The sequence below is a fragment of the Callorhinus ursinus genome, unplaced genomic scaffold (assembly GCF_003265705.2).
Source record: "Callorhinus ursinus isolate GAN/ISIS: 27379988/994484 unplaced genomic scaffold, GSC_fseal_2.0 scaffold34, whole genome shotgun sequence".
Classification (NCBI taxonomy): Eukaryota; Metazoa; Chordata; class Mammalia; order Carnivora; family Otariidae; genus Callorhinus; species Callorhinus ursinus.
This window is the reverse complement of record NW_027397096.1, coordinates 11,495,896-11,521,606: the sequence shown is the minus strand read 5'-3', so window position 1 is coordinate 11,521,606 and position 25,711 is coordinate 11,495,896. Positions and strand designations below refer to the sequence as shown.

The 25,711-nt window shown below is 38.3% G+C and overlaps 1 protein-coding gene across 1 annotated transcript in view; it reads right to left on the bottom strand.

Annotated features, from left to right (window-relative positions):
- Window positions 1-25,711, bottom strand: part of BCAS3 (BCAS3 microtubule associated cell migration factor) — a 574,861-nt gene that overhangs the window by 258,537 nt on the left and 290,613 nt on the right. The window contains exons 22-23 of the mRNA XM_073879584.1: window positions 5,931-6,031; window positions 3,246-3,442 (exon numbers count right to left, since the gene is read on the bottom strand). Of these exons, the coding sequence (XP_073735685.1) occupies window positions 3,246-3,442; window positions 5,931-6,031 (298 nt within the window). The remainder of the gene's footprint in view (window positions 1-3,245; window positions 3,443-5,930; window positions 6,032-25,711) is intronic.

The window sequence follows — 25,711 nt, the reverse complement described above, 5'->3', positions numbered from 1 at the left end:
CAAGATGTCCATTGACAGATGAATGGATAAAGAAGAGGTGGTATATATACACAATGGAATATTATGCAGCCATCAAAAGGAATGGGATCTTGCCATTTGCAACGACGTGGATAGAACTGGAGGGTGTTATGCTGAGTGAAATAAGTCAATCAGAGAAAGACATGTATCATATAACCTGAGTGATATGAGGAATTCTTAATCTCAGGAAACAAACTGAGGGTTGCTGGAGTGGTGGGGGGTGGGAGGGATGGGGTGGCTGGGTGATAGACATTGGGGAAGGTATGTGCTATGGTGAGCGCTGTGAATTGTGTAAGTCTGTTGTATCACAGAGCTGTACTTCTGAAACAAATAATGCAACATATGTTAAGAAAAAAGAAAAAGAAGAAGATAGCAGGAGGGGAAGAATGAATGGGGGTAAGTCAGAGGGGGAGACGAACCATGAGAGACGATGGACTCTGACAAACAAACTGAGGGTTCTAGAGGGGAGGAGGGTGGGGGGATGGGTTAGCCTGGTGATGGGTATTGAAGAGGGCACATTCTGCATGGAGCACTGGGTGATATGCACAAACAATGAATCATGGAACACTACAACAAAAACTAATGATGTAATGTATGGTGATTAACATAACAATAAGAAATTTAAAAAAATAAATATGTGAGTTGATGGAAGTGTTAAGTAACTAGATGAGAAAATAAAATAATAAAGTAAAAGGAGCTAATCTTGAGTAGAGAACTAGACTTTCTATCTTAGCTTCTTTTACATGATCTCTTTCTCAGATCTAAAAATAAATATTTCATTGACCTTTTTTACAGTTTAAATCCCTGCTCCAAGTAAGGAGCTGTCATGAGTTTAAGCCATCCCTGATTCCCTTACGGACATGACAGTCAACTGTATACCTGCCTGCTCCCCACTTAGGTTAGGATATAAGGAGGCAGAATTTCACAGCACCACATCATTCTTAATGATATCTTATGGAGTACAGGTCAGGGTACCAGGCAGATGTAAAGGGTCAGCTGAATCAAAAACATCTAAATAAAGTTTTTTTTTACAGTCTGAAGGAGAAAGTAAGGCTAACAGCCATAGTACCATTGTACATAAGCCTAAAGAAATGTAGAATAAATAGAGGTGAAGCACTCAGAGCACTAGGAAAACAGGAATGAGGAGAATATAAATAGCTGGATTTCTAATTGGATGCTGGGCAGGAAATGGTACTAAAGAGGCCCCTTATAATTCAAATGATGTAAGTCAAATCTGAATTTCCCATCAAAACCGTGTTCTAATGGAGTTAAGGTTTTAACCAAGGGTCTATATGCTCAGATTTTTAAATATAAATTACAAGAGCAATCAAAACAAATGTATACGCCTGTGACCCCCAATAAAGGTATCTAAAGTTTAGATGTATCCAATAAACAGGACAATATTTGGGGCGCCTGGGTGGCTCAGTCAGTTAAGCATCTGACTCTTGGTCTCAGCCCAGGTCTTGATCTTGGGGTCGTGAGTTCAGGCCCCATGCTGGATGCGGAGCCTATTTAAAAAACAAAACAAAACAAAAAGGACAATATTGTAATCAAATATATATAGTTTAAAATCAATTAAATGACAAATACTGGGAATGGGCTTTAGCATAACAAAAAGGAAAGCCCCTGAGGAAAATTCTAGAATGAATTTAGGACAATAGCTGTCTGAAGAAGCAAGTTAGAGAGCTCTTAGATGAAGGGCTATGTCTGAAGTAAAGAGTCATTAAGCAAGCTGGAGGTCACAAAGCAAAGGAACAGAGTGGCATATATAGGAGACTAGAGATACCCTCCAAAGAAGAGGGACAAGGGCTTATTTTAGTACCAGGTGACAGTCATCAGAGGAAAAAAAAAAATAAAAGGATCTTGTGAATAGTTCAATAAAGAGAATAAACATAGTTTTATGGGCATCTATTTTAAATGCCTTATTATTAACATCTGAGTACCCAAATGACTTGTAAATATGAATGACTACACACTGAATCATTAAGTTGAGGACTGACAACTTCATGAAAATGGACTATCGACACCAGATTACATTTTACAGTTGGTACCAGTGAAAACTGGTCTAGCACTCAGTATTGTCACTATGCCTGACATCTTGGGGGGAAAGTTCCACTTCTGAAAACGTGGAAGACATGCTAGGTTTAAAAAAAAAAAAAAAAAAAGCAAAAATGTATGGAAGAAATAAAGTACAAAGCAAACAAACAAAAAATTAAGACACTGAGAAAGGTATTATAGGAGGCATCTTCCATTACATGAATTACTCTTTTATTTTTAAAGCAAGCTCTACACCCACTGTGGGGTTGAACTCATGACCCTGAGATCAGGAGTCCCATGCTCTACCGACTGAGCCAGTCAGGCACCCCATTATTACTCTTAAGGAAGAAACATCTAGGCCTAGCCTACCTCTGCAACAGCTTTTGCATTGTTAGACAAACAGATACTGACAAAAAGATATATAAAAACATATTTCCAATATATAATTGGGACACATTTTTCCATAACTTTTAAAGAGATATAAGAAAAAGGTCTATTTTAGATTCAAGTAAGATACATTACAGAATTTTTTATAAGAGAAGACAAGGAAAGGGAGATTACATTGCATTAGACTGAGCCTTTCATTGTTATACCAGAATGTGTCAGGTCTGGATGTAACAAACTGGTAAGCAAACCTGAGACTACAAAAGTCAAAAAAGTTCTCAGCTTCATTAGAAAAAAATCTTTAATAACAAAAAGCATATTCTGTAAACCTTGTACTATGATTCTTACAAGTGAGGGTCAGAGAATATATATGATGATTATATATATATGATAAACTGTAAGTGAATTTATATCAATTCTTTCTCATCCAAAAACTTTTTAAAACCTAAAAGAATAAGCAGGATTTAGATGAAGGTTAGTTGAAAGATGAAGTGTCAGTAAGATCAGGAAAGGAGGGTACCCTCAGACTTTAAGCAGTTATACATATGAGGAAAGCATCAAATGAGATTTTTTTAAAAAAATGCACTGAATATTAGATTTGGGGAAATACAATCTGAAACACAAATATTTAATGTAAGGAGATCCCACATAAGACCCCCAGCAGTAATAATGAATCACAAGCTACAGTGGATGTATTTTGCACCATAAAACTGTGTCAAAAGGGAAAATGTCAATATTAGCTAAGATGCTCATTAAAAATGCATATATTAATCTAGTCAAATCACTCCCTAGTTCTTATTTCTTACCTGAGACTGTTGAGATCAAGATCATCTGTATCAAAATCCAAAAGGGGCTGCGGAGTATCACTTGGACCGTGAGACTGCAACACAGATGAACTGGATGATATGACTGTGGTTTGGCCTGAGGGATGGATGGTTTTGAACTGGAACTGGGGACCCATCCACAGACGTCTGTGGGGTCCAGTGTGTGTTACAATTTCTACCTGGAACAGATTACGAATCATGATTTAAATGTCTTATGACCTCCTTTGAAGAGCCTTTCGTGATCCCCCCATCCTGTCTCCGAACACCCTCCAAGCCCATCTTAACCAAGTAGGAGAGGTACGGGGCATCCCCAATCAAAAGGCAATGATAGTCACAGCCTATATACACATTCTCTACATCCCTCCCCTGATTTTTACCAAAATAAACAAAAAATTCACTTTGTGTGTGTGTATGTATTTATATGGGTGTGAGCATGCACACGCACGCGCACACACATTCCACACATATACAACACTAAAGTCAAAGAGTAAAAGGACCAGTTGCCTGCCTCATATAATGAGCATCAACTCCCTAGGGGCTACGTTTTTTCATTCTAGACAGTACTTACCACTTTGTGGGCATGCACTGAATACTACACCTATCAATCCACAGATTAAAAGTAATTCCTTCACTGAGGATCAAGCTCATGACAAACTTGAAGTTGTTCTTGAACTATCCAAGGAAAAGAAAAGGTCTGAAATAATTTTCAACACCCAAAGCCAGTTTCTTTCCAGAAAATATTCCATCATATTTACTATGCTACCCTCAAAAGCCCGTCAACTTTTAAATGAAGAGAGTATTATATACTTTCTCTCAGACTAGATTTGTCTTCAAAACACCATTATTTAATTAGAACGTTTCCTCCACTACCATGAACATTGACCCAGGTATTTTAAGTGCTGCAAAACAGTGATACTAAAAGGTTTATGAATTTCATGCTCTATAGAGGGGATAGGGAATGGTGCCAATATTAAAGACTTCAACGACAGAGCAGAGAGTAGAGGATACAGAATGAAACCTGAAGATAAACATATCATATGATTTCATACATGGGCAACTTGATGAAGAGACTAAATATGCAAACGTTTGGTGAAAGACTACCTCTCGAAGTCCTTAACTGCTACATCCACATCTGTATATACACTTTGCGGAACTGACTTCCCCTGTGCCTTAGTTTTGCCCTGAGTTCTTTCATATTTAATCGCATTTCTCTGATTGCGGTGATTAATTCTTAACAAAACATAACTGAAAAGGTTCACAGAGTGCAGCTCTGCGTTTGGTAAGTCCTAAAGGGCAAAAGCATCATGGTCTTAGAACAACATTTGCATTCCCACTAATCACAGGGCGAAAAATACTCAGATTTAGGACAGCGATTTCTGATTCAAGTAGTTGTATCCTGCAATGTAAATTAGGCCACAGATAAAGCATTCTGTGTATTTTAAGCTCAGAACCATCCGTGTCACAGAGCCGAGAGGTAAACAGATGCCTATACAGTTTCACTGAGGCGATGACCAGATGTTCCTATTCATTCTCCTAGTGTGTGCAGTACAAACATATTGTCTATACTTTCACACTGACAGCACACATTACCCCTTCTTCTAATTGAAAAGTTGAAGTGAAGGACAGTGGTTTCTTTGCCAGCATTTTTTTTTTTTTTTACTTTACCATGGTATCCTCAAGAAAGGAGGCACCTCCAGAGACCAGGAATCGAAGCATCAACCCTCCTTCAAGGAGCTTCCCGTGAATGCTTTAGGTGTAATGAAACGTATGTCACCTACACACAATTTGATGCTCTGGCTTCCAAAATTCCCTTTAGTTTGTCAGGCTACCCTCCCTGAGAAAGCAGGGAAACTGCAAGAGCCTCCACGGAGGCACCTGTCTGATGAAAAGCCGCTTGGATTGGTAATCTGAGACAGGTCATTAACTTCACCAAGTGATGTCAGACTTGAGGCAGACATAACAGCATTTGTAATGAAGTCATTCGTAATCTCATCATTTTGAAATCTGCCCAAGTATCTTTTATTTCAAAGCCCTTGCAATGAAGACAGCCTCACCTGGCAAGGGGAGGAAGGGTCAGCTGGAGCTGTCACAGGCCTGGCTTAGAGACCACTGGAGGCAGCAGGACGAGAGCCGAGGAAAGGAACCCAGCTGGGCACAATCAGGACGTGGGCAGAGCAGAAGGCTGACCTCTTCTAATCCGAGTATGGGCCCAATCTTCAGAAAAGGTTGGCTCCACAAAACATAGCCCACACATTGTTGAAAGGCTTCACGGTTTCAACAAGGCCAATTCTCATTTTAATCCAAACAGTCCATCTAAAACCCAAAGGTTCTAAGGGATATACATGGATTGTTTGAAAGCTATGCATATTTTATGCCCTCTGTATGAAAGCTAATGTACACACACACACACACACACACACACACACACACACACACATATACAATACATAAAAAGGATATGTATATGTATCCTTGCAGCAGGATTTATAAGAAATTCTTCATATGGAAAGACAACTGATTAATTCTTGGTGATCCCACAAAGAGTTCCCAATTCTGCCCATTTTCCTCTAAGGAAAATAATTTTTAAGTTTTTAGAATTGAAGAATAAACACAGACAATGGATTTGTTTTCTTTCACTTTAATAGGCCAAACATTTTAGAGTTTTACCTGAGAAAGCCATTCTTCATCTTCCTGTCCACTGTGGTCAGAAGCTAAACTGTCATAGGACCCATGCCGAGTAATGGGCCCTGGACTTCCAGGGGGAGCCACTGTAGGAGAAAGAAAACATATTTAAACAACCTTAACCCATGCAGTGGAAAAATTCACGTGGTTGCAACCATCCTGGACACTGTGTTGAATTTTAACATAAAATATGATGTTTAATGCTCAAAGGCGATTCAAATAATTAATGAACAAGAAAGGCTGAATTTCTTAGGAGTAAGAAGGATCTCCAATTAAGAGTACCCTTTAAAAAGTACAGGAATTTCATCAGACAGATATCAGCGTAAAAGAAATAAACAACCAGCTGCACCTTAGCAGCCCGAGTACAGTAAGGAGCAGTGAAAATTTCATGACACCTGCTCGGGACTCAGGACATTTCAATCATCTCCAATTAACAAAGAAATTAATTTGACGCACTTCCTATAGTTTGGGGAGGAATTTTTAAAACGAGTGTCAAGATTCTCTGAGAGTCTATTTAGTAGTTTCATATCAATTAAAAGGCATAAATATGCATTTTTAACTTAAAAACACTTCTAGTTCCTGAAACATTTCATTTATCCAAAGAAATATTTCATTTTCTTGGATACTGTAGTTTCCCCAATTCTTAAGTGGTAGAATATAGTCTTAAAATACAAAGAAAAAAAATACAAGAGGCTATTTTCTTATATAAGGAAGAACCTTTGCTTAGTCAAAGCAATAAAATTATTCAACAAACATCTATTGAGTTCCTACTATAAACCAAATATTATCCCAATAAAAACTTAGCCTCTTCTTTTTAAAGTCCCATAGTATTTATTTGCTTATATTTATTACAAAATGGACTTTATTTTTTGGAATACTTTTTTTTAAGACTTTATTTGAGAGAGAGCGAAAGAGAGAACACAGAGGGAGAGGGAGAAGCAGACTCCCCACTGAGCACAGAGCCTGACATGGGGCTTGATCCCAGGACCCTGAGATCATGATCTGAGCCAAAGGCAGACGCTTAACTGACTGAGCCACCCAGGCACCCCAATTATTTGGAATACTTTTAAGTTCACAGCAAAACTGAGCAGAAGACACAGTGATTTCTCATATACGCTCTGCCTCTATCTATGATTTTAATGCCAAGAGAAATAAAGCAGTGAAGTACTGGGGAAAGTAGGAAAAAAAGGCAAAAAAGGAGGAAGTATGTGAGTATTAAAAACAGAATACAAAAGAATGAGAAACAGAAAATTATCTCATAATTTCCATCACCCAGAGATTTGTGTGTATGCATCTACATGTGCTACATTCCTAAAAATGAAATAAAAGGATATGCACATACTTAAATCTCTTAATGCTGATTAGGAGTTATACAGGTATATAGTTCCTTCCCGAGCAGTGACTGAGACTATTGCCAGACAAGGTATTCCGAAGAACTAAATCTGAGTGAAACAGATTCAAATCAAGTAGACAGAGGCAAAGAACCTAGGGCAAGATTTTAAAGGATGCGTGCTCAAAAAAAAACCTAACTTAACTTGCTGGCGGAGAAGTGGTACCTAAGCCATCAATTACCATTCAGAAGGGGGTAAACAATATTAAAGTGTTAAGATTTGCAGTGGTGAAAATGATTAGCCACTATTTTTTCAAAATCATAGTTCTAATTTGACAGGCATGCTGGCATTTGATCACCGAAGCAAAACATGTAATTTCTTATGATTCTGAATGGTTATCATGAAGAAAAGAGTATCATAATAATTATCTCATTAATATTTAAGCATCCTCTTGGGAATAATTTTGGTGTAAATTGCAAAACTGTTAAGTAAATTTATGTTTACAAAAGGCTGAGTTGTTCCTAAGCCATTTGTTATCTTTTCAATAAATAAATTTTATTTTTTTTAAGATTTTTTTTAAGATTTTATTTATTTATTCATGAGAGATGGGGGGGGGAGAGAGAGAGAGAGAGAGAGAGATAGAGAAGCAGAGGGAGAAGCAGGCTCCCAAGGAGCAGGGAGCCCGATGCAGGACTTGATCCCAGGACACTGGGATCATGACCTGAGCTGAAGGCAGACGCCTAACGATTGAGCCACCCAGGCACCCTCAATAAATAAATCTTATATTGAATTCTTTTTTAAGAAGATTTATTTATTTCTTTTAGAGAGAGCAGGGGGAAGGGGCAGAGGGACAGGGAGGAGAGAATCTCAAGCAGACACCCACTGAGCATTGAGCCCAACGTGGGGCTCAGTCTCACAACCCTGAGATCATGACCTGAGCTGAAATCAAGAATTGGATGCTTACACCGACTGAGCCACCCAGACGCCCCTGTATTAAGTTCTTAATACAAAACAGAACAAGTGGATCCTTCAAAACCTCCATAAATAGTAGTCAAGAAAGTGACTAAGGACAAATATCTAAAGGTTAGGACATACTTTGGAAAGGAATTGAGGGTGGAGAAGATTTTAAAGAGGTGAATGAATAGGCTATGCAGATATGTGAGGGGAAAGTGTTACAAAGAGAATCTCAAGTACAAAGATTCTGAAGTGGGAGCAAAAAGAAAATGTTTTGGTAATTATTAGGAGGCTGACATAGTTGGGTGTGGTGAGGCAGGTTGAAAGTGGAAGATGAGTTCAGTAAAACAGAGGGGGTGGGGAGGGAGGACCAGCAGATGGCTTAGGGCTTTTTCCCCCCCAATAAAGCTAGGGTAATGTGATGAAAAGATATTAGAAAGTTGTAAAGAAAAGTGAGAAATTACATCCTTGTATAACTACCTACCATTTAATGAGAACTTTTCCAAGAGTTTATGTTGCATTCTATATATGCTGACCCCAGGCTGGGACCGTCACAGTATAAGCACTCTATTAGGTATTAAGTGAATGGAATTTTGGATTCTGGACTAAACGAGGAGACCAGAATGGTGGGGCATTTATTTATCCATTATCAAAATGGGATAAACTTAAAAAGATTACAGCGTCAGGGAAGGGGTAAGGAGTAGGATTGTAGATGAGACAAGATTAGTCATGAGTTGATCGTTGTTGAAGCTGGATGAGGGAACATGGAGAGTTATTATACTATTGTTTTCTTTTTTTTAATTTTTTAATTTTTTTTTAAAGATTTTATTTATTTGAGAGAGAGAGAATGAGAGATAGAGAGCACGAGAGGGAAGAGGGTCAGAGGGAGAAGCAGACTCCCTGCTGAGCAGGGAGCCCGATGTGGGACTCGATCCCGGGACTCCAGGATCATGACGTGAGCCGAAGGCAGTCGCCTAACCGACTGAGTCACCCAGGCGCCCTATACTATTGTTTTCTAATTTTGGCATTTCCCATAGCAAAGAGTTCAAAAAAGAAGAAGAGAAAAAGAATTCCCCCCTCCCAACGGTCCCCCTACTTTCCAAAGTGATAAAAACACCAAATACATATCTATGAAACATTAAATCTGAATCCTGAATTCCTAAATAGAGATTTTAAGAGTTCCACACCTTATGTTCACTAAAAAATAGTTTTCCGATAACTCTGAAGCATCCAGAAGATTCACAATATAAAATAGAAGTCAGATGGGATAACATTTTCAACATCAAATAAATATCCTTCCCTCTCCCTCACTTTGTGTTTAAAAATTTTCCTCAATCCAGGTGGGAAGTACATTCCACGTTCACTATGTTAAGGAAGCAATGACATACCAAGTCACAATGAAAAAGGAATTCAAAACCTTGACCCTGGCATAAGAAAAAAAAACTGAAAGTATGATAATTAAGAGCAAGGCTTCCATAATCTCTAACCCGACAATTATTAGGAAGGATTGAGATTAAAGCAAGAGTGCCATCAGCAAGAAAGGGGTAAAAAGAGGGTCCTTAAGGAAGGGAAAAAAATGACTGAATCCCAGGAGGTTGCGAGATAAAACATCTGTGAAAAATCCTATCTTCGTTCTTGGGTAGAGCTCAAGGAAGTAGCAAGAGATCCCACGTGGTTCAAGAGAAGAAGAGGTGTGCACACAGTGTGTCTACACAGTCAAGTCTGTGATAACCTCTCCAAGTTCCCTGTGGACCAGCTGAGAATAGTATTTCATATGTGTACAAGAGGAACATGGACGAGAGCCAGAGAACTGACAGGCTTTGAAAAGGCTTTGAAGTAGAAACAAGGATGGATGCTGCAGAGACCTAGAGGAACCAGTGACCAGTGATCAGGCAGGGGAACTGGGACATCCCAGTGGTGACAATAAGGATAAAACGTCTCCAACTCTCCCAACTCTTACCTTTGCACTCTGAAAGTCCTATAGAATTTAGAAGCAATTTTGGAGGAGGTATAACTGATTGAGATTAATTTTTCCACACTTGCTAGAAAGAAGGCACAAAAGAGAATTATGTAAGAGAATTTGTTTATAGAAAAAAATTAAGTTCCATGTCTCATAAGCCTGAGTTTAATGGACCAACACAGATACGTTTCTATATAAAGAAAAATGTTTAGTATCTTTTACATGTACCAACTATTCTTAGATCATTAATAAACTTGAGACAGGAAAAGAATATGGAATTCTGTAATAAAAATCTCTGCCATGTTCCTTCCCTTCCTTAGGGACAGTAATTTAAAACAAACCTATCCACCTAACTAGAAAGGCTACCCTGCCAATTTACTTTAGAGAATACAACTTCAAAAGTACTGCCTCTACACACAGGCATTTGGTAAGTATAGATCAACAAGCAAGTACAGGATGAGCAGATCATTATGAGGTAACTGTGAGGCAGACTGTTTATACTGTGTTTTCGGGAAAGCAGATCATGCTTCTAGTGAGTAAATAAATGCTAAAAAAAAAATCACGAAGTGTATTTTGCTGTCTTACAGTGATATATGGGTGTGTCTATGTATACAAATGTGTGTTTCTATGTATATATTTATATATTTTAATATGTGTTTATGTGCAAAGCAAACAAAAACAAATCTGTTTCGGTACCGACCTTTGCAAATTAGTCCTGTTAATCTAAACCCCAAAAACTGCCAAGTCAGTAGAACAACATGAGTAAAATTATGAACAGAAAGATGAAATGCTACTTTGATAACGACCCTAAGTCTGAATCCCACAAAACAAAATTCTCAATATTATAAAGTGGAAAAAGTCAATATAATATAACTTCTCAGATATGTAAATGGTTTGCACAAGTTCTCTGGTTTTGAAATTTTAGATGTCTTCTGCTCTACAATGTAAGGATCAATCAGTATAGAATTTTTACAAACTACCCATCTAAAATATGGTATTTCTGAGTTAGAGAAAGTTAAAAGTATTAATTTAGATGCTGTTAAACTAAGCTACAAAGTATTAAGCTACTCAAATAATAACGGCTAAATTAAAGAGTTATAAACATTGTATTTTTTTAAAAATTTTATTTATTTGGGGTACCTGGGTGGCTCAGTCAGGTAGGCGTCTGCCTTCAGCTTGGATCATGATCCCAAGGTCCTGGGATCGAGCCCCGCATCGGGCTCCCCGCTCAGTGGGGAGCCTGCTTCTCCCTCTGCCTGCCACTCCCTCTGCTCGTGCTCTCTCGCTCGCTCTCAAATAAATAAACAAATTTATTTGAGAGCGAGCGAGAGACAGAGCGCCCGCACGCGCGCGCACAGACAGTGGGGGGGTGGGGGCAGAGGGAGAAGCCAACTCCCTGCCAAGCAGAGCCCCAATGTGGGGCTCCATCCCAGGACCCTGAAGTCATGACCTGAGCCGAAGTCAGACATTTAACCCACTGAGCTGCCCAGGCACCCCAAGAGTTATAAACATTGTATTAATAGACATCCAAAGACACTCTAAAGTCTTCTTTTTAACACTGGTTAATAGAATGAATATAGACTATGACTTGTAGGTTAGCATATGTAAGATTAAATCAAGGTTCCAAAAATGAGTTATTACTAGTCCTAGAGAAATTTAAACCTCTTGACATTTCAGGATGTTTCCCCCAAAACAAGAACAGTATAGCCTCAATTCCAAGGAACCAAATTCTTTCTAAAATATCCACAAAGTAATAACTAGATCTCAGTAACCTAGATTTGTGGGCAAAATATCTAGTCTTCCAGTTAGAAAATAAGTTTTTACCATTAGTATGTTGAGTATATTAGGGCAGGTAATTATTTTTCTTAGCGTATTGGGCATGGTTTAGATATTCAGAAAAAAAGCCAGATCTCTTTTAACTGTGGAGTTTACAACACAGTGCACAGAGTCTAGGTATTCTGTTAAGATGAAAGAATAAATGGAATAATTATTTGCTCCCAGCACCATCTGCTTTTAAAGCAATGAAAGAAAAAAAGATTTGACAATGCATATCGAAATAGATAAACCACTTACACGTTATAAGCATCCTTTTTACATAAACTAACACAAAACATACTACTGAACAATGAGCAGTGCTTAAATGTGAAGCCAATGAAGGAAAAATCCATTTGGTTCTGTTCTGTTCTTGTTCTACTCTTCCCTGCATTTCTTGAACTCCCAGTAATAAATTCTCTTACACGGAGCTCTGGAAGCTTTGGAAGACATAGCTAATCAACTACAGGTTCTGTTGCCAGTGAACTCCACACTCCCAGCTCTAGGGGATGTTAAATAGCTATTCTCCTTGAAATGAACCTCAAGGCTATTGGAATCAGGGAAATCTGCTTCTGAAATAAGGGGCAAAATGCTAGTCCAACTGGTATCTAGTTTTTTATGTGAGATACAACTTTCTGCCCTAGCTCCTGTTGAAAAACCTACAGTATGTTCAGAAGCTGAACATATAAATCTAGAAAGAGGCTTAGGGAGTCTTTTAATAGAAAGAAATGAAGGTGGATCCAAAGATTTTCATTTGGAGAAGTGAGTGCAAGCCGGGTCATACCGGCGGCTGTGTGGGCAGTGAGGCAAAATATTCTTCGCAAGATTCAAGACCAAACGCAGCTTGTTTCCTACTCCCTATCGTTACCCCACCAATCCTCCGCAAACAATAAAACCTTCGCCATGCTGAAGTCTTCAGTGGAGACCTGAGAAGTGAATAATGTTGTGCCGGCATTACTCAGTCCTTTTAGTTACTTAGGGGAACAACATTCCTTTTTCTAGCAAAAGAGAAATTTGTGAGTTAAATGACATCATGTTGCCTTGAATGAAACAGCTCAGGCTCAAAGTTCACCCAAAGGCCAACAATGATAAACTCTCATCCAAGGACAAATTTCAATACGTTTTTGGTACTTATTAAAAAACAGCATTTATATAGCAGCCATACAATAAGAGAGGGCTCTTTACCAAACTGTTTCTGATCAGAAAGCACTCGGGACCTGAGGAAGAAACGCTGGTTGGGAATGCAGTTTCCGAGCACAGAAACCAAAACTTGCCTTTTAAAACATAAGGCTCAAAAGACAATCTAAAAGCAAAGCAGTCGACGGCATTTCCCAATGAACAAGCAATTCACAAAAGAGGTAATACAACAGCCAAGAAGCGCATGTGAATAGTAGTAATCAGAGACTTGCAAATTTAAACAAGTCAGGCTTTCCTACTATCAAACTGGCAAAAATTAAACCCTGGCCTTTTAAAAAATATTTTTTTTATAAAGGGAGAAGGCTCTCAGGTCAAAAATAACACACCTAAATACACTGAGAAATGGGAAGCATTCTTATTCTTATTAAGGAAGCAACTAAGCAACTCTATTTCCACTGAAGTCTAAAAGGAAGTTTTTCTCTGATTTACAAATGTTTCCATTAAAAGTAAAGTGATTCACTGAATTTCATACACAGAGGGGTTAAGACAGCAGCAGCACAATATATTACTGGCTATTCTGTTTATTAGGAGCCAAACTCTTGTGCCAGAGCAACAACAGCTGAAGTGTTACAATACATCAAAGGGAACAACTTTACCTACGTTATGTACTAAACGGATCGATGATTTTCCTTGCACCCTGACCCTGCGGCACCATAGATGTTCTCTAATTAATTATTAAAGTTTTCTAACAGTCAGTCATTGTACATCTCTGGTTTCACTTTCCTTTTATTCCACATTCCCAGAAGAACAGTCACAGGCAATATATAATGAGAAAAATGACATATCCTCATTGCCTATGAGATAATAGATTTCACTGAATAACCGACAACACTGGGTACATCTCTTCCCCGCCCTGCTCCATCTCCTTTTCCCTACCCCCACGGTATCATATAATATCCCCACAGAAGACATAAACTAAGGAGCTTTCATTTGTTATTCTGGCTGCCATAACGGTCATTTGACAAGTAGCATCTGGACAAGTTATACCTGGAGGTAGTCTGCAAGGGTTCACAATTTAGTTTTGCTCAACATCACCGTAAATACCGTAGAATGAAGAGAAAGAATAAAACATGCTGGCTTCATGCTATCAGCAAGATCAGTTATTCCACTAAAAATTTCACACTGTCCCAATATACTTCTGAGAACTAAAATGACTGCAACAATCCCTTCAAAACATTTGCAGTTAACCTCAAGGTGGAGTTTATTTACCTGGAAGGATGAACACAGTGCCTATTTGATGTGTATTATGGCAACTCAACTCTTTTTTTTTTCTAAAGATTTTATTTACTTGACAGAGAGAGACACAGTGAGAGAGGGAACACAAGCAGGGGGAGTGGGAGAGGGAGAAGCAGGCTTCCCGCCGAGCAGGGAGCCCGATGCGGGGCTCGATCCGAGGACCCTGGGATCATGACCTGAGCCGAAGGCAGACACTTAATGACTGAGCCACCCAGGCGCCCCGGCAACTCAATTCTTAATACAACTACATTATATATACATTAAAACAACAGATGGACAGCTTAAAAAGTCCACCCTCAATATTTTAAAAGATCATATTATGACCATGTAATACCTTGCCTGTAGTTTATGGATAGCAACTTTGTCTTACGACAGATTGTAGAATCTAGCCAGACATGTAAGGCTAAATAACAACAAAACCATTCTTACCAAAGCTCACCTCTACAAAAGTGTAGAATACAAGGCACCACTTAGAGCAGTTGCCTCCTAGAAAGGGATGAGGATGGCTGGGGACAGGAACAGCTTATTTTTCAGTAAATACTCCTTGATACCTTTAATTGTATTTACCATGTCCTATTTAAAATTTGTATTTATAAAAAGTCATGGAATAAGCACACTCCAATTGCTATGGTTAGTGCAGTCAATCCAGGAAGTCAAGAAAGGAAAACCAAGAAATCAGATGCGTATCAATGAATGATGGAAACCAATGTATGAAATAAAAGTTGAGCTTCCTGCATAATGAGTCATGTATTTCCCCCGCTATTTTCTTAGGTTCAGTGATGCTTTCTTTAAGGGGGGGTTGTGGAAGTGCTTATATACACTCATTCTCCTACTCATTCCACATATAGCCATTTATCATTATCTCTATTTATACACACACATAGCAAATATAGGACCAGCTTTTAGCAACTGCTCAAGGACACATGGTAGTATGTGTTTCTGTTGATGGAAATGACTATTTGCTGGAAGCCCGGTCTCCTAGTGCTAATTCTATGTAGAATTGTGAGCTGTAATCCTTCAGTAGTGGCAAATGTATTCTTACAGATAACCCTCTATGTTAGATGCATTTCTTTCAAGAATAATCAATTCCCCATTCTAAATTCAAGGAACACTATAAAATATAATACCTTTTACAAAGAGACTAAGATGAATAGAGGATATGCAGAAAGTTTATTTACCTGGAAGGATGATGTCTTGAAAGTAAAAAAAAATTCACGGTTTTTGGTCATTAAATTGTGTTCAGTTATCAACGTACCAATCTGTACAAGGAGGCAATAGGCCAGTTATTGTAAACTTACTGTTCTTGGTCCCATCTATAATGGCATAGTTGAAAAGCAAACACTCTAATGTAGTTAGTCCAGCCTCCACAATAAAGTACAACAAACAAAAAATAAAGGGGAGGAAGTTGATTGTAAATGTAAAAATGACAAATATCATTTTTTAAATTTTATTATGTTATGCTAATCACCATACATTACATCATTAGTTTTTTTTTTTTTTAGATTTTATTTATTTATTTGAGAGAGAGAGACAGAGATAGTGAGAGAGAGCACAAGTGGGGAGGAGAGGGAGTAGCAGGTTCCCCACAGAGCAAGGAGCCTGATGCGGGACTTGATTCCAGGACCCTGGGATCATGACCTGAGCTGAAGGTAGACGCTTAACCAACTGAGCCACCCAGGTGCCCCATCATTAGTTTTTGATGTAGTGTTCCATGATTCATTGTTTGCATATAACACCCAGTGCTCCATTCAATACGAGCCCTCTTTAATACCCATCACCAGGCTAACCCATCCCCCCAAGCCCCTCCCCTCTAGAACCCTCAGTTTGTTTGTCAGAGTCCATAGTCTCTCATTGTTCATCTCCCACTCCAACTCTCCCCCCTTCATTTTTCCCTTCCTGCTATCTTCTTTTCTTTAACATATAATGTATTATTTGTTTCAGAGGTATAGGTCTGTGATTCAACAGTCTTACACAATTCACAGTGCTCACCATAGTACATACCCTCCCCAATGTCTATCACCCAGTCACCCCATCCCTCCCACCCCCCACCACTCCAGCAACCCTCACTTTGTTTGCTGAGATTAAGAATTCCTCATAGCACTGAGAGCATATGATACATATCTTCCTCTGATTGACTTATTTCACTTAGCATAATACCCTCTAGTTCCAACCATGTCATTGCAAATGGCAAGATTTCAGGTTTTTTGATGGCTGCATAATATTCCATTGTGTATATATACCACCTCTTCTTTATCCATTCATCCGTCGATGGACATCTTGGCTCTTTCCATAGTTTGGCTATTGTGGACATTGCTGTTATAAACATTGGGGTGCCCGTACCCCTTCGGATCACTACATTTGTATCTTTGGGGTAAATACCCAGTAGTGTAATTGCTGGGTCGTACGGGGGCTCTATTTTCAACTTTTTGAGGAACCTCCATACTGTTTTCCAGAGTGGCTGCACCAGCTTGCATTCCCACCAACAGTGTAGGAGGGTTCCCCTTTCTCCACATCCCCGCCAACATCTGTCGTTTCCTGACTTGTTAATTTTAGCCATTCTGACTGGTGTGAGGTGGTATCTCACTGAGGTTTTAATTTGGGTTTCCCTGATGCTAGGTGATGTCGAGCACTTTTTCATGTGTCTGTTGGCCATCCAGATGTCTTCTTTGGAAAAATGTCTGTTCATGTCTTCTGCTCATTTCTTGATTGGATTATTTGTTCTTTGGGTGTTGAGTTTGATAAGTTCTTTCTAGATTTTGGATACTAGCCCTTTACCTGATATGTCATTTGCAAATATCTTCTCCCATTCCATCGGTTGTCTTTTGGTTTTGTGGACTGTTTCTTTTGCTGTGCAAAAGCTTTTTATCTTGAGGAAATCCCAATAGTTCATTTTTGCCCTTGTTTCCCTTGCCTTTGGCGATGTTTCTAGGAAGAAGATGCTGCGGCTGAGGTCGAAGAGGTTGCTGCTTGTGTTCTCCTCTAGGATTTTGATGGACTCATGTCTCACATTTAGGTCTTTCAACCATGTGGAGTCTATTTTTGTGTGTGGTGTAAGGAAATGGTCCAGTTTCAGTCTTCTGCATGTGGCTGTCCAATTTTCCCAACACCATTTGTTGAAGAGACTGTCTTTTCTCCATTGGACATTCTTTCCTGCTTTGTCAAAGACTGGTTGACCACAGAGTTGAGGCTCCATTTCTGGGTTCTCTATACTGTTCCATTGAACTATGTATCTGTTTTTGTGCCAGTACCATACTATCTCGATGATTACAACTTTGTAATAGAGCTTGAAGTCCAGAATTGTGATGCCACCAGCTTTGCTTTTCTTTTTCAACATTCCTCTGGCTATTCGGGGTCTTTTCTGGTTCCATACAAATTTTTGGATTATTTGTTCCATTTCTTTTAAAAAAGTAATGGTATTTTGATAGGGATTGCATTAAATGTGTAGATTGCCCTAGGTAACATAGACATTTTCACAATATTTGTTCTTCCAATCCATGAGCATGGAAAGTTTTTTCATTTCTTTGTGTCTTCCTCAATTTCTTTCTTGAGTATTTTATAGTTTTCTGAGTACAGATTCTTTGCCTCTTTGGTTAGGTTTATTCCTAGGTATGTTATGGTTTTGGGTGCAATTGTAAATGGGTTTGACTCCTTAATTTCTCTTTCTTCTGTCTTGTTGTTGATGTATAGGAATGCCACTAATTTCTGTGCATTGATTTTATATCCTGCTACTTTACTGAATTCCTGTATGAGTTCTAGCACTTTTGGGGTGTAGTCTTTTGGGTTTTCCACATAAAGTAGTGTATCATCTGCAAAGAGTGAGAGTTTGACTTCTTCTTTGCCGATTAGGATGCCTTTTATTTCTTTTTGTTGTATATGCTGTCTGCAAGAGACTCATTTTAGACCCAAAGACACCTCCAGATTGAAAGAGACGGGGTGGAAAACCATTTACCATGCTAATGGACACCATAAGAAAGCTGGGGTGGCAATCCTTATATCAGACAAATTAGATCTTAAACCAAAGACTATAATAAGAGATGAGGAAGGACACTGTATCATACTTAAAGTGTCTATCCAACAAGAAGATCTAACAATTGTAAATATCTATTCCCCTAACATGGGAGCAGCCAATTGTATAAGTCAATTAACAACAAAAGCAAAGAAACACATTGACAATAATATAATAATAGTAGGGGACTTTAACACACCCGTCACTGAAATGGACAGATCATCTAAGCAAAAGATCAACAAGAAAATAAAGACTTTAAATGACACACTGGACCAAATGGACTTCACAGATACATTCAGGACATTCCATCCCAAAGCAACAGAATACACATTCTTCTCTAGTGCCCATGGAACACTCTCCAGAAGAGATCACATCCTAGGTCACAAATCAGGTCTCAACTGGTACCAAAAGATTGGGATCATTCCCTGTGTATTTTCAGACCACAATGCTTTGAAACTAGAACTCAGTCACAAGAGGAAAGTCAGCAAGAACTCAAATACATGGAGGCTAAAGAGCATCCTACTAAAGAATGAATGGGTCAACCAGGAAATTAAAGAAGAATTTAAAAAATTCATGGAAACAAATGAAAATGAAAACACAACCATTCAAAATCTTTGGGATGCAGGAAAGGCCGTCCCAAGAGGAAGGTATATAGCAATACAAGCAAGCCTTTCTCAAGAAACAAGAAAGGTCTCAAATACACAATCTAAACCTACACCTAAAGGAGCTGGAGAAAGAACAGCAAATAAAGCCTAAACCCAGAAGGACAAGAGAAATAATGAAGATCAGAGCAGAAATCAATGAAATAGAAACCAAAAGAATAGTACAACAGATCAACGAAACTAGGAGCTGGTTCTTTGAAAGACTTAATAAGATTGATAAACCCCTGGCCAGACTTATCAAAAAGAAAAGAGTAAGGACCCAAATAAATAAAGTCATGAATGAAAGAGGAGAGATCACAACTAACACCAAAGAAATACAAACAATTATAAGAACATATTATGAGCAACTATATGCCAGCAAGTTAGATAACCTGGAAGAAATGGATGCATTCCTAGAGATGTACAAACTACCAAAACTGAACCAGGAAGAAATAGAAAACCTGAACAGACCTATAACCAGTAAGGAAATTGAAGCAGTCATCAAAAATCTCCCAACAAACAAGAGCCCAGAGCCAGATGGCTTCCCAGGGGAATTCTACCAAGCATTTAAAGAAAATTAACTGTTCTAAAAAAGAGAAATGGAAGGAAAACTTCCAAACTCATTTTATGAGGACACCATTACCTTGATCCCAAAACCAGACAAAGACCCCATCAAAAAGGAGAATTACAGACCAATATCCCTGATGAGCATGGATGCAAAAATTCTCACCAAAATACTAGCCAATAGGATCCAACAGTACATTAAAAGGATTATTCACTACGACCAAGTGGGATTTATTCCTGGGCTGCAAGTTAGTTCAACATCCGCAAATCAATCAACGTGATACAATACATTAATAAAAGAAAGAACAAGAACCATATGATCCTCTCAATAGATGCAGAAAAAGCATTTGACAAAGTACAACATCTTTTCTTGATTAAAACTCTTCAGAGTATAGGGATAGAGGGCACATACCTCAATATCATAAAAGCCATCTATGAGAAACCCACAGTGAACATCATTCTCAATGGGGAAAAACTGAGAGCTTTCCCCCTAAGGTCAGGAACGTGGCAGGGATGTCCACTATCACCACTGCTATTCAACATAGTACTAGAAGTCCTAGCCCCAGCAATCAGACAACAAATATCATTTTCTGTAAAGAATTAATGCAGCTTCTTCCCTGCTTCACTTATTTAATATCTAGTTACATACTGGATAAGTCCAGATCATTATACAGCAGGAAGAATTAAGTACAGATTTTCTCTTGCCTAAGCAAAAGAGGTAAAGTTCTCTTGGCATGGAGAGTTAAAAGCTTTTAGACATGGAAGACATCAACGTGTGCAACCTATACTTAATATAATAAAAATCTTTCCAATCATTAAGGATCCAACGATGTGTTCCACGCAATGGAGAAACTACAAGTTCAAATTTTTACCTCTAAATGAATCAGAAAATTCACAGAACCAAGAAGACAGGAGAAAAAATGAGACAGAATACTAGCCCACAACCACCACAGGGTTTTCTCTCTTTTCAAATGCAAGAGAACAGTTTCAAAGGCTTGCTCTCCCCTCTACTTCTCCACAGTGTAAAACTACTGGAAAGAGTTACCTCCATAAATCATTGCCACAGCGTAAACTCCATAATATGTAATGGCATAGTAGTTAAGTTTTTTTTTTTAAGTCCTTATCATTAGATACATACTAAAGTATTTGTAGGTAAAAAGATACAATAGTGGGTCTCATAATACTTTATCAGCCACACATTAAGAAAAAAAAAAGATTTTGGGGCACCAACCTGGTTGTCAGTACAGTGTGTGACTCCTGATCTTGGGATTGTGAGTTTGAGCCCCACAGTGGTGTAGAGATTACTTCAAAATAAAATCTTTAGGGGCACCTGGTGGCTCAGTTGGTTAAGCGTCTGCCTTCGGCTCAGGTCATGATCCCAGGGTGCTGGGATCAAGCTCTGTGTCAGGCTCCCTGCTCCATGGAGAGTCTGTTTCTCCCTATCCTTTTGCCCCCCCCCCACCCCCCACTTGTGCACACTCTCTTTCTCTCTCAAATAAATAAATAAATAAATATCTATTTATTTCTCTCTTTCTCTCTCAAATAAATAAAATATTTTTTAAAAAATAAAATAAAATCTTAAAAGATTTTAAAGGAACAGAAGAGACAAGAGAGGAACAGTGTTGTTAACTGTTGAAGCTAGATAATAGGCAGATTTGTTATACTGGCCACCGTCTTTCTGTGTATGCTTGAACATTTCTATAACTAAATTTTTTTAAAGACTGCTGTGTGAAGGTTTGAAAAAAAACTGGGCAGACATTTCTTGATCTGCAGACTGACTCAGAGTCGTCTTGATTCTATTCTTGGCTAGGGTATGAGATGTCTGAAGTATTCAGAACTATGTTGTTTTCACACAGCATTGTATGTGTGAGAATCTTTCATGTTAATTCCTTTAGCTGTGGTTTACTGGATGACATTTAATTTCTATTCTCAATGACAAATTGAAATAGTCTGTCCCTCCTTCCTCTGTTCTTTCCCTTCCTTCTTTCTTTTCCTGCCTTCCTTTTTCCCTCCTTCCCTTCTCCTTCTTCATCTTTCTCAGGACTTTCCAAAAAAAGTTTTTTGAAAATCACCTAATTAATATTATATGAATACATGCTTATTATAAACCTCAAAGAACATGAAGTAAAAAAAATGAAAGGTTTACTGGAATAGTGAACAACAATTCCAATGATAATCTTTCAGAAAATCAAATGTTCTTCTGGCATTTTAGAAGTCTTAAGGTTGAGTCTGACATTTTTAAGTAAAAGTTTCAGAGTCTTAAGGCAACTATCACAAAGGACTTCCGGGGTAAAGCCTTTTAGAATGCAGTGAAAACCCAGAAAAATTTCACTCCCTATAAAATTACTAAGGGAATGAAGATACTCAAAACAAATAGGTCTAAAAGAAATTTTCAATTTGCATCAATAAATTAGAATTGCTAAGTAAAATGTCTTTCTATAGCTTTGAAAATGTACACATTAGGGTAGAGCCCCACTTACCCAGATGACCATTTAAGAACAGAAGAGATATGATCTAGCACAAATGTTTTATCTTCACTGTTGTTTGTTAACAACAAAGCATCTTTAACTGTGCCATCTGGTAGTATCTCAGTCATAAAGCACTTGGAATTGAGAGAGGCAAGAAAGACATCCAGAGGGAACAAGGATACCATTTCTATTAACACCAACTACAACCAACAGCTTTCTTTAGTGCGTTTTTATTCTATCCAAGATAATGTGTGAATATTTTTGGATAAATAATCTTATTTAATCTAACAACGATCCTGTAAAGCAGGTATTGCCAATTTCCCATTTCAAGGACAGGTAAACTAAAAAGCCCAGGGAGGTTAAGTTATTTGCCCAAATTCACTCAGCTAGCAGTTAGTAGAAATGGAATCTAGAACTGCAAACTCCAAAGACCATGATCTTAATGTGAAGTATAAACTGCCTCAATTTATCATGACCTTACCTAGTGAGCTCATTATTTTAAATTAAAATTTTCATATAAACATGTGAAAGATGCTTATCCCCAATACCAACTATATCATTGATTCAAAGTCTCCATGATTCGTGTTCTATGTCTCCTTAATTTAATATAATCATTATTATCATCTTAATAAACACCTATGTATCATGATCTGAGATACCATACAAAGCTATCAAACAGTGGAGAAAAGTTACCTTGAGACCAGAAGTTCACACCACAAGGAAGTTATAGACATTCAAGGAAACTTTACATATAGTGACAGAAACAAAGACAGTACTTTGGGCGACAGTTCTACATTCTCTGTAATATCCCTGAGGAATCAGAAGACTTCATTTAGAAAATACTGAATTGGTTTTATATTTAAAAGTATATTGACATAACCATGGAGGGACCACTGGCACCTGGACTATAGCCTTGGAAGGCAGCAAAGTGCCCAAGAGGGGAAAAAAAAAACACCACTAGCTTCAAAATACTCCTTATAAATCTCAGCTCTGACCCAGACTTGACATCATATAAGAGTGATTCTGATGTTCTTCATGTGGTCATAAAATACAAAGAAAGCATAGTAGAAAAGGCAAGAAACTGATGGTATAAAAGCAATGAAGGCAATTCAGTGTTTCTCGTCTCTCTACCAAGTTCCGCAAAATCACATGGCAAAAAGCCTCCTGTCATATGACAACAATAAGGAGAACAGATTCTAACTGTAGAGAGACAATCTATGGCATTCACCCACCTCCTTTATGCCTCGGTCACTGGGTGGTTACCTTTAGTAAGACAGATCATGAGAAAATTTTTTTCCTAAAAAGGAGAAATTCAGTGATGATAAAAAGCCTATACAGCATCAAAGCAAAAGTAAGGCTTTGACTTAAATAAAATGAGAATGCACACATAAGATGGACAAATAGAGATAAAATGAAGAACTGAGCAGAAAGGCTCAACTACAGAGTTTGCCTGGTTTTTTCCACTTTTCCGGAATAATAACTAAAAACTATTTTGCAGTCAGTACAGCCTGAAACCTGTAACACAGCAGAAATTATTATTATTTTTGTACCAGTTAAAGGACAGTGGTAAGTGCAGTCCTTCTATTAATGGCAAAGAAGTGTATATACACACATAAGTAACACTACCACAAAGTAGAGTTTTTTGTTTTAACAAAATCCATATTTATGTGATTATATTTCCTATGGTTGAGAGCAGCTATAATTAATGGATTTCCCTCCTTCTCTTAATGCAGCCATTTGTCAATTCAAATACAGAATGTCCAATCAATTTTGATGTATTTAGTAAGCAATTTGTCAAATGGTGCTATAATCCAGTTAATATATTAATTCTTGTCATGGAGAGAGTTCTGACAACTACAGTTGACCCTTGAGCAAAACGAGAGTTAGGGGTGCCAAAGCACCCCCAGTCAAAAATCCATGTATAACTTTTGATTCCCCCCCCAAACTTACTACTAATTGCCTACTGTGACCGGAAAGCTTACCAATAAATAGTCAACATGTATTTTGTATGTTATATGTATTATATATTGTATTCTTACAATAAAATAAGCTAGAAAAAAATATTAGTAAGAAAATCAGAAGGAAGAAAAAATACGTTTACAGTACTATACTATAAAAAATTCACATATAAGTAGACCCATGCAGTTCAAACCCATGCTGTTCAAGGGTCAACCATATGTGGTTTTCCATAACTGGTTTGGAGAGAAAACTCTGTACTGGGACTCAAAGGTCATTCTTTGGAGATAACACCTCTATGTCCCAATATCTGAGAGCATGCTATAGCACATCACTTAACAGGAAAACTATTTTGCTGGAATAAAAACAGCTGGGTTCCCCTGGAGAGTGTGGCTGCTGATTCCTTGTAATGAGCTGGGTTTCTCTGAATCTCTGTGTATCTCATATGTTTTTATTTTTTATTTTTTTTTAAAGATTTTTTTATTTATTTATTGAGAGAGAGAGAGAGAATGGTAGAGAGCATGAGAGAGAGGAAGGTCAGAGGGAGAAGCAGACCCCCTGCTGAGCAGGGAGCCCGATGCGGGACTCGATCCCGGGACTCCAGGATCATGACCTGAGCCGAAGGCAGTCGCTTAACCAACTGAGCCACCCAGGCGCCCCTCTCATATGTTTTTAATAAAGTCAGCAAACCAATATATGTGACACTAAATGCAAGGTAAGTACACTTCTAAGAGAGGAACAAGGCTTTACCGGTGAAATGTATGAATTTTAAACTTAAAAAATATTTCTATGAACATTTCCATGATTCTAAAAATTCTTTGTATGGATTGCAAAGGAAGTACTCTCGATCCTTTATTTTTTCCTATCCCCACATTCTTCAGGCAAATACTCCTACCAGTACTTAACACAGACACTGTACTAAGGCCACACAGTTGGTTACTGGTAGTCAAGCTTCTTGGAAGGCTGACCTTCACTTTACGCAGTGTGAAGCTCTGGATAGGACAGTTTTCTTGCTCTGTAAATATATTTCATCCACTCATCACTATACTATCTCCATCTTTTTCCAGGTCTATCTATACTCCAGGAGCTAGAGATAGAACAAACAGATGTGCCAGGCTTTCTGGTAGGGGGTCCAAGTTCATATCACAGAAGAAATCTGGACTATAATGACCAAGAAAGGTCAAATCTTTTCCAAACTTTTCTTTTTCCTTCCTTCCTTCCTTTCTCCCTCCCTTCCTTCCTTCTTTCCTCCCTCCCTCCCTCCCTTTCTTCCTTTTTAGAGAGAGAGCGAGCCAGCGAGCATGGGGTGGTGAGGGGAAGATGGAGGAGAGAGAGAATCTTAAGCAGGCTCCACACCCAGCGCAGAGCCCAACGTGGAGCTTAATCTCACAACCCTGAGATCATGACCTGAGCTGAAATCAAGAGTAACTAACTGAGCCATCCAGGTGCCCCACCCAAACTTTTCAAAGAGAGATTTCACCACTACCAGTTTGGGCAGAGCAGAGGACTAGAAGACAGGTTTTTAACATGTCACAGATAACCCCCACAGCACCTGGGCATATCTGGCAAACACTTTCCAAAGATGATGGCCCTATCCACGCACTACATCTAAATCTCTACATTTCTCCAACAGAAAATACG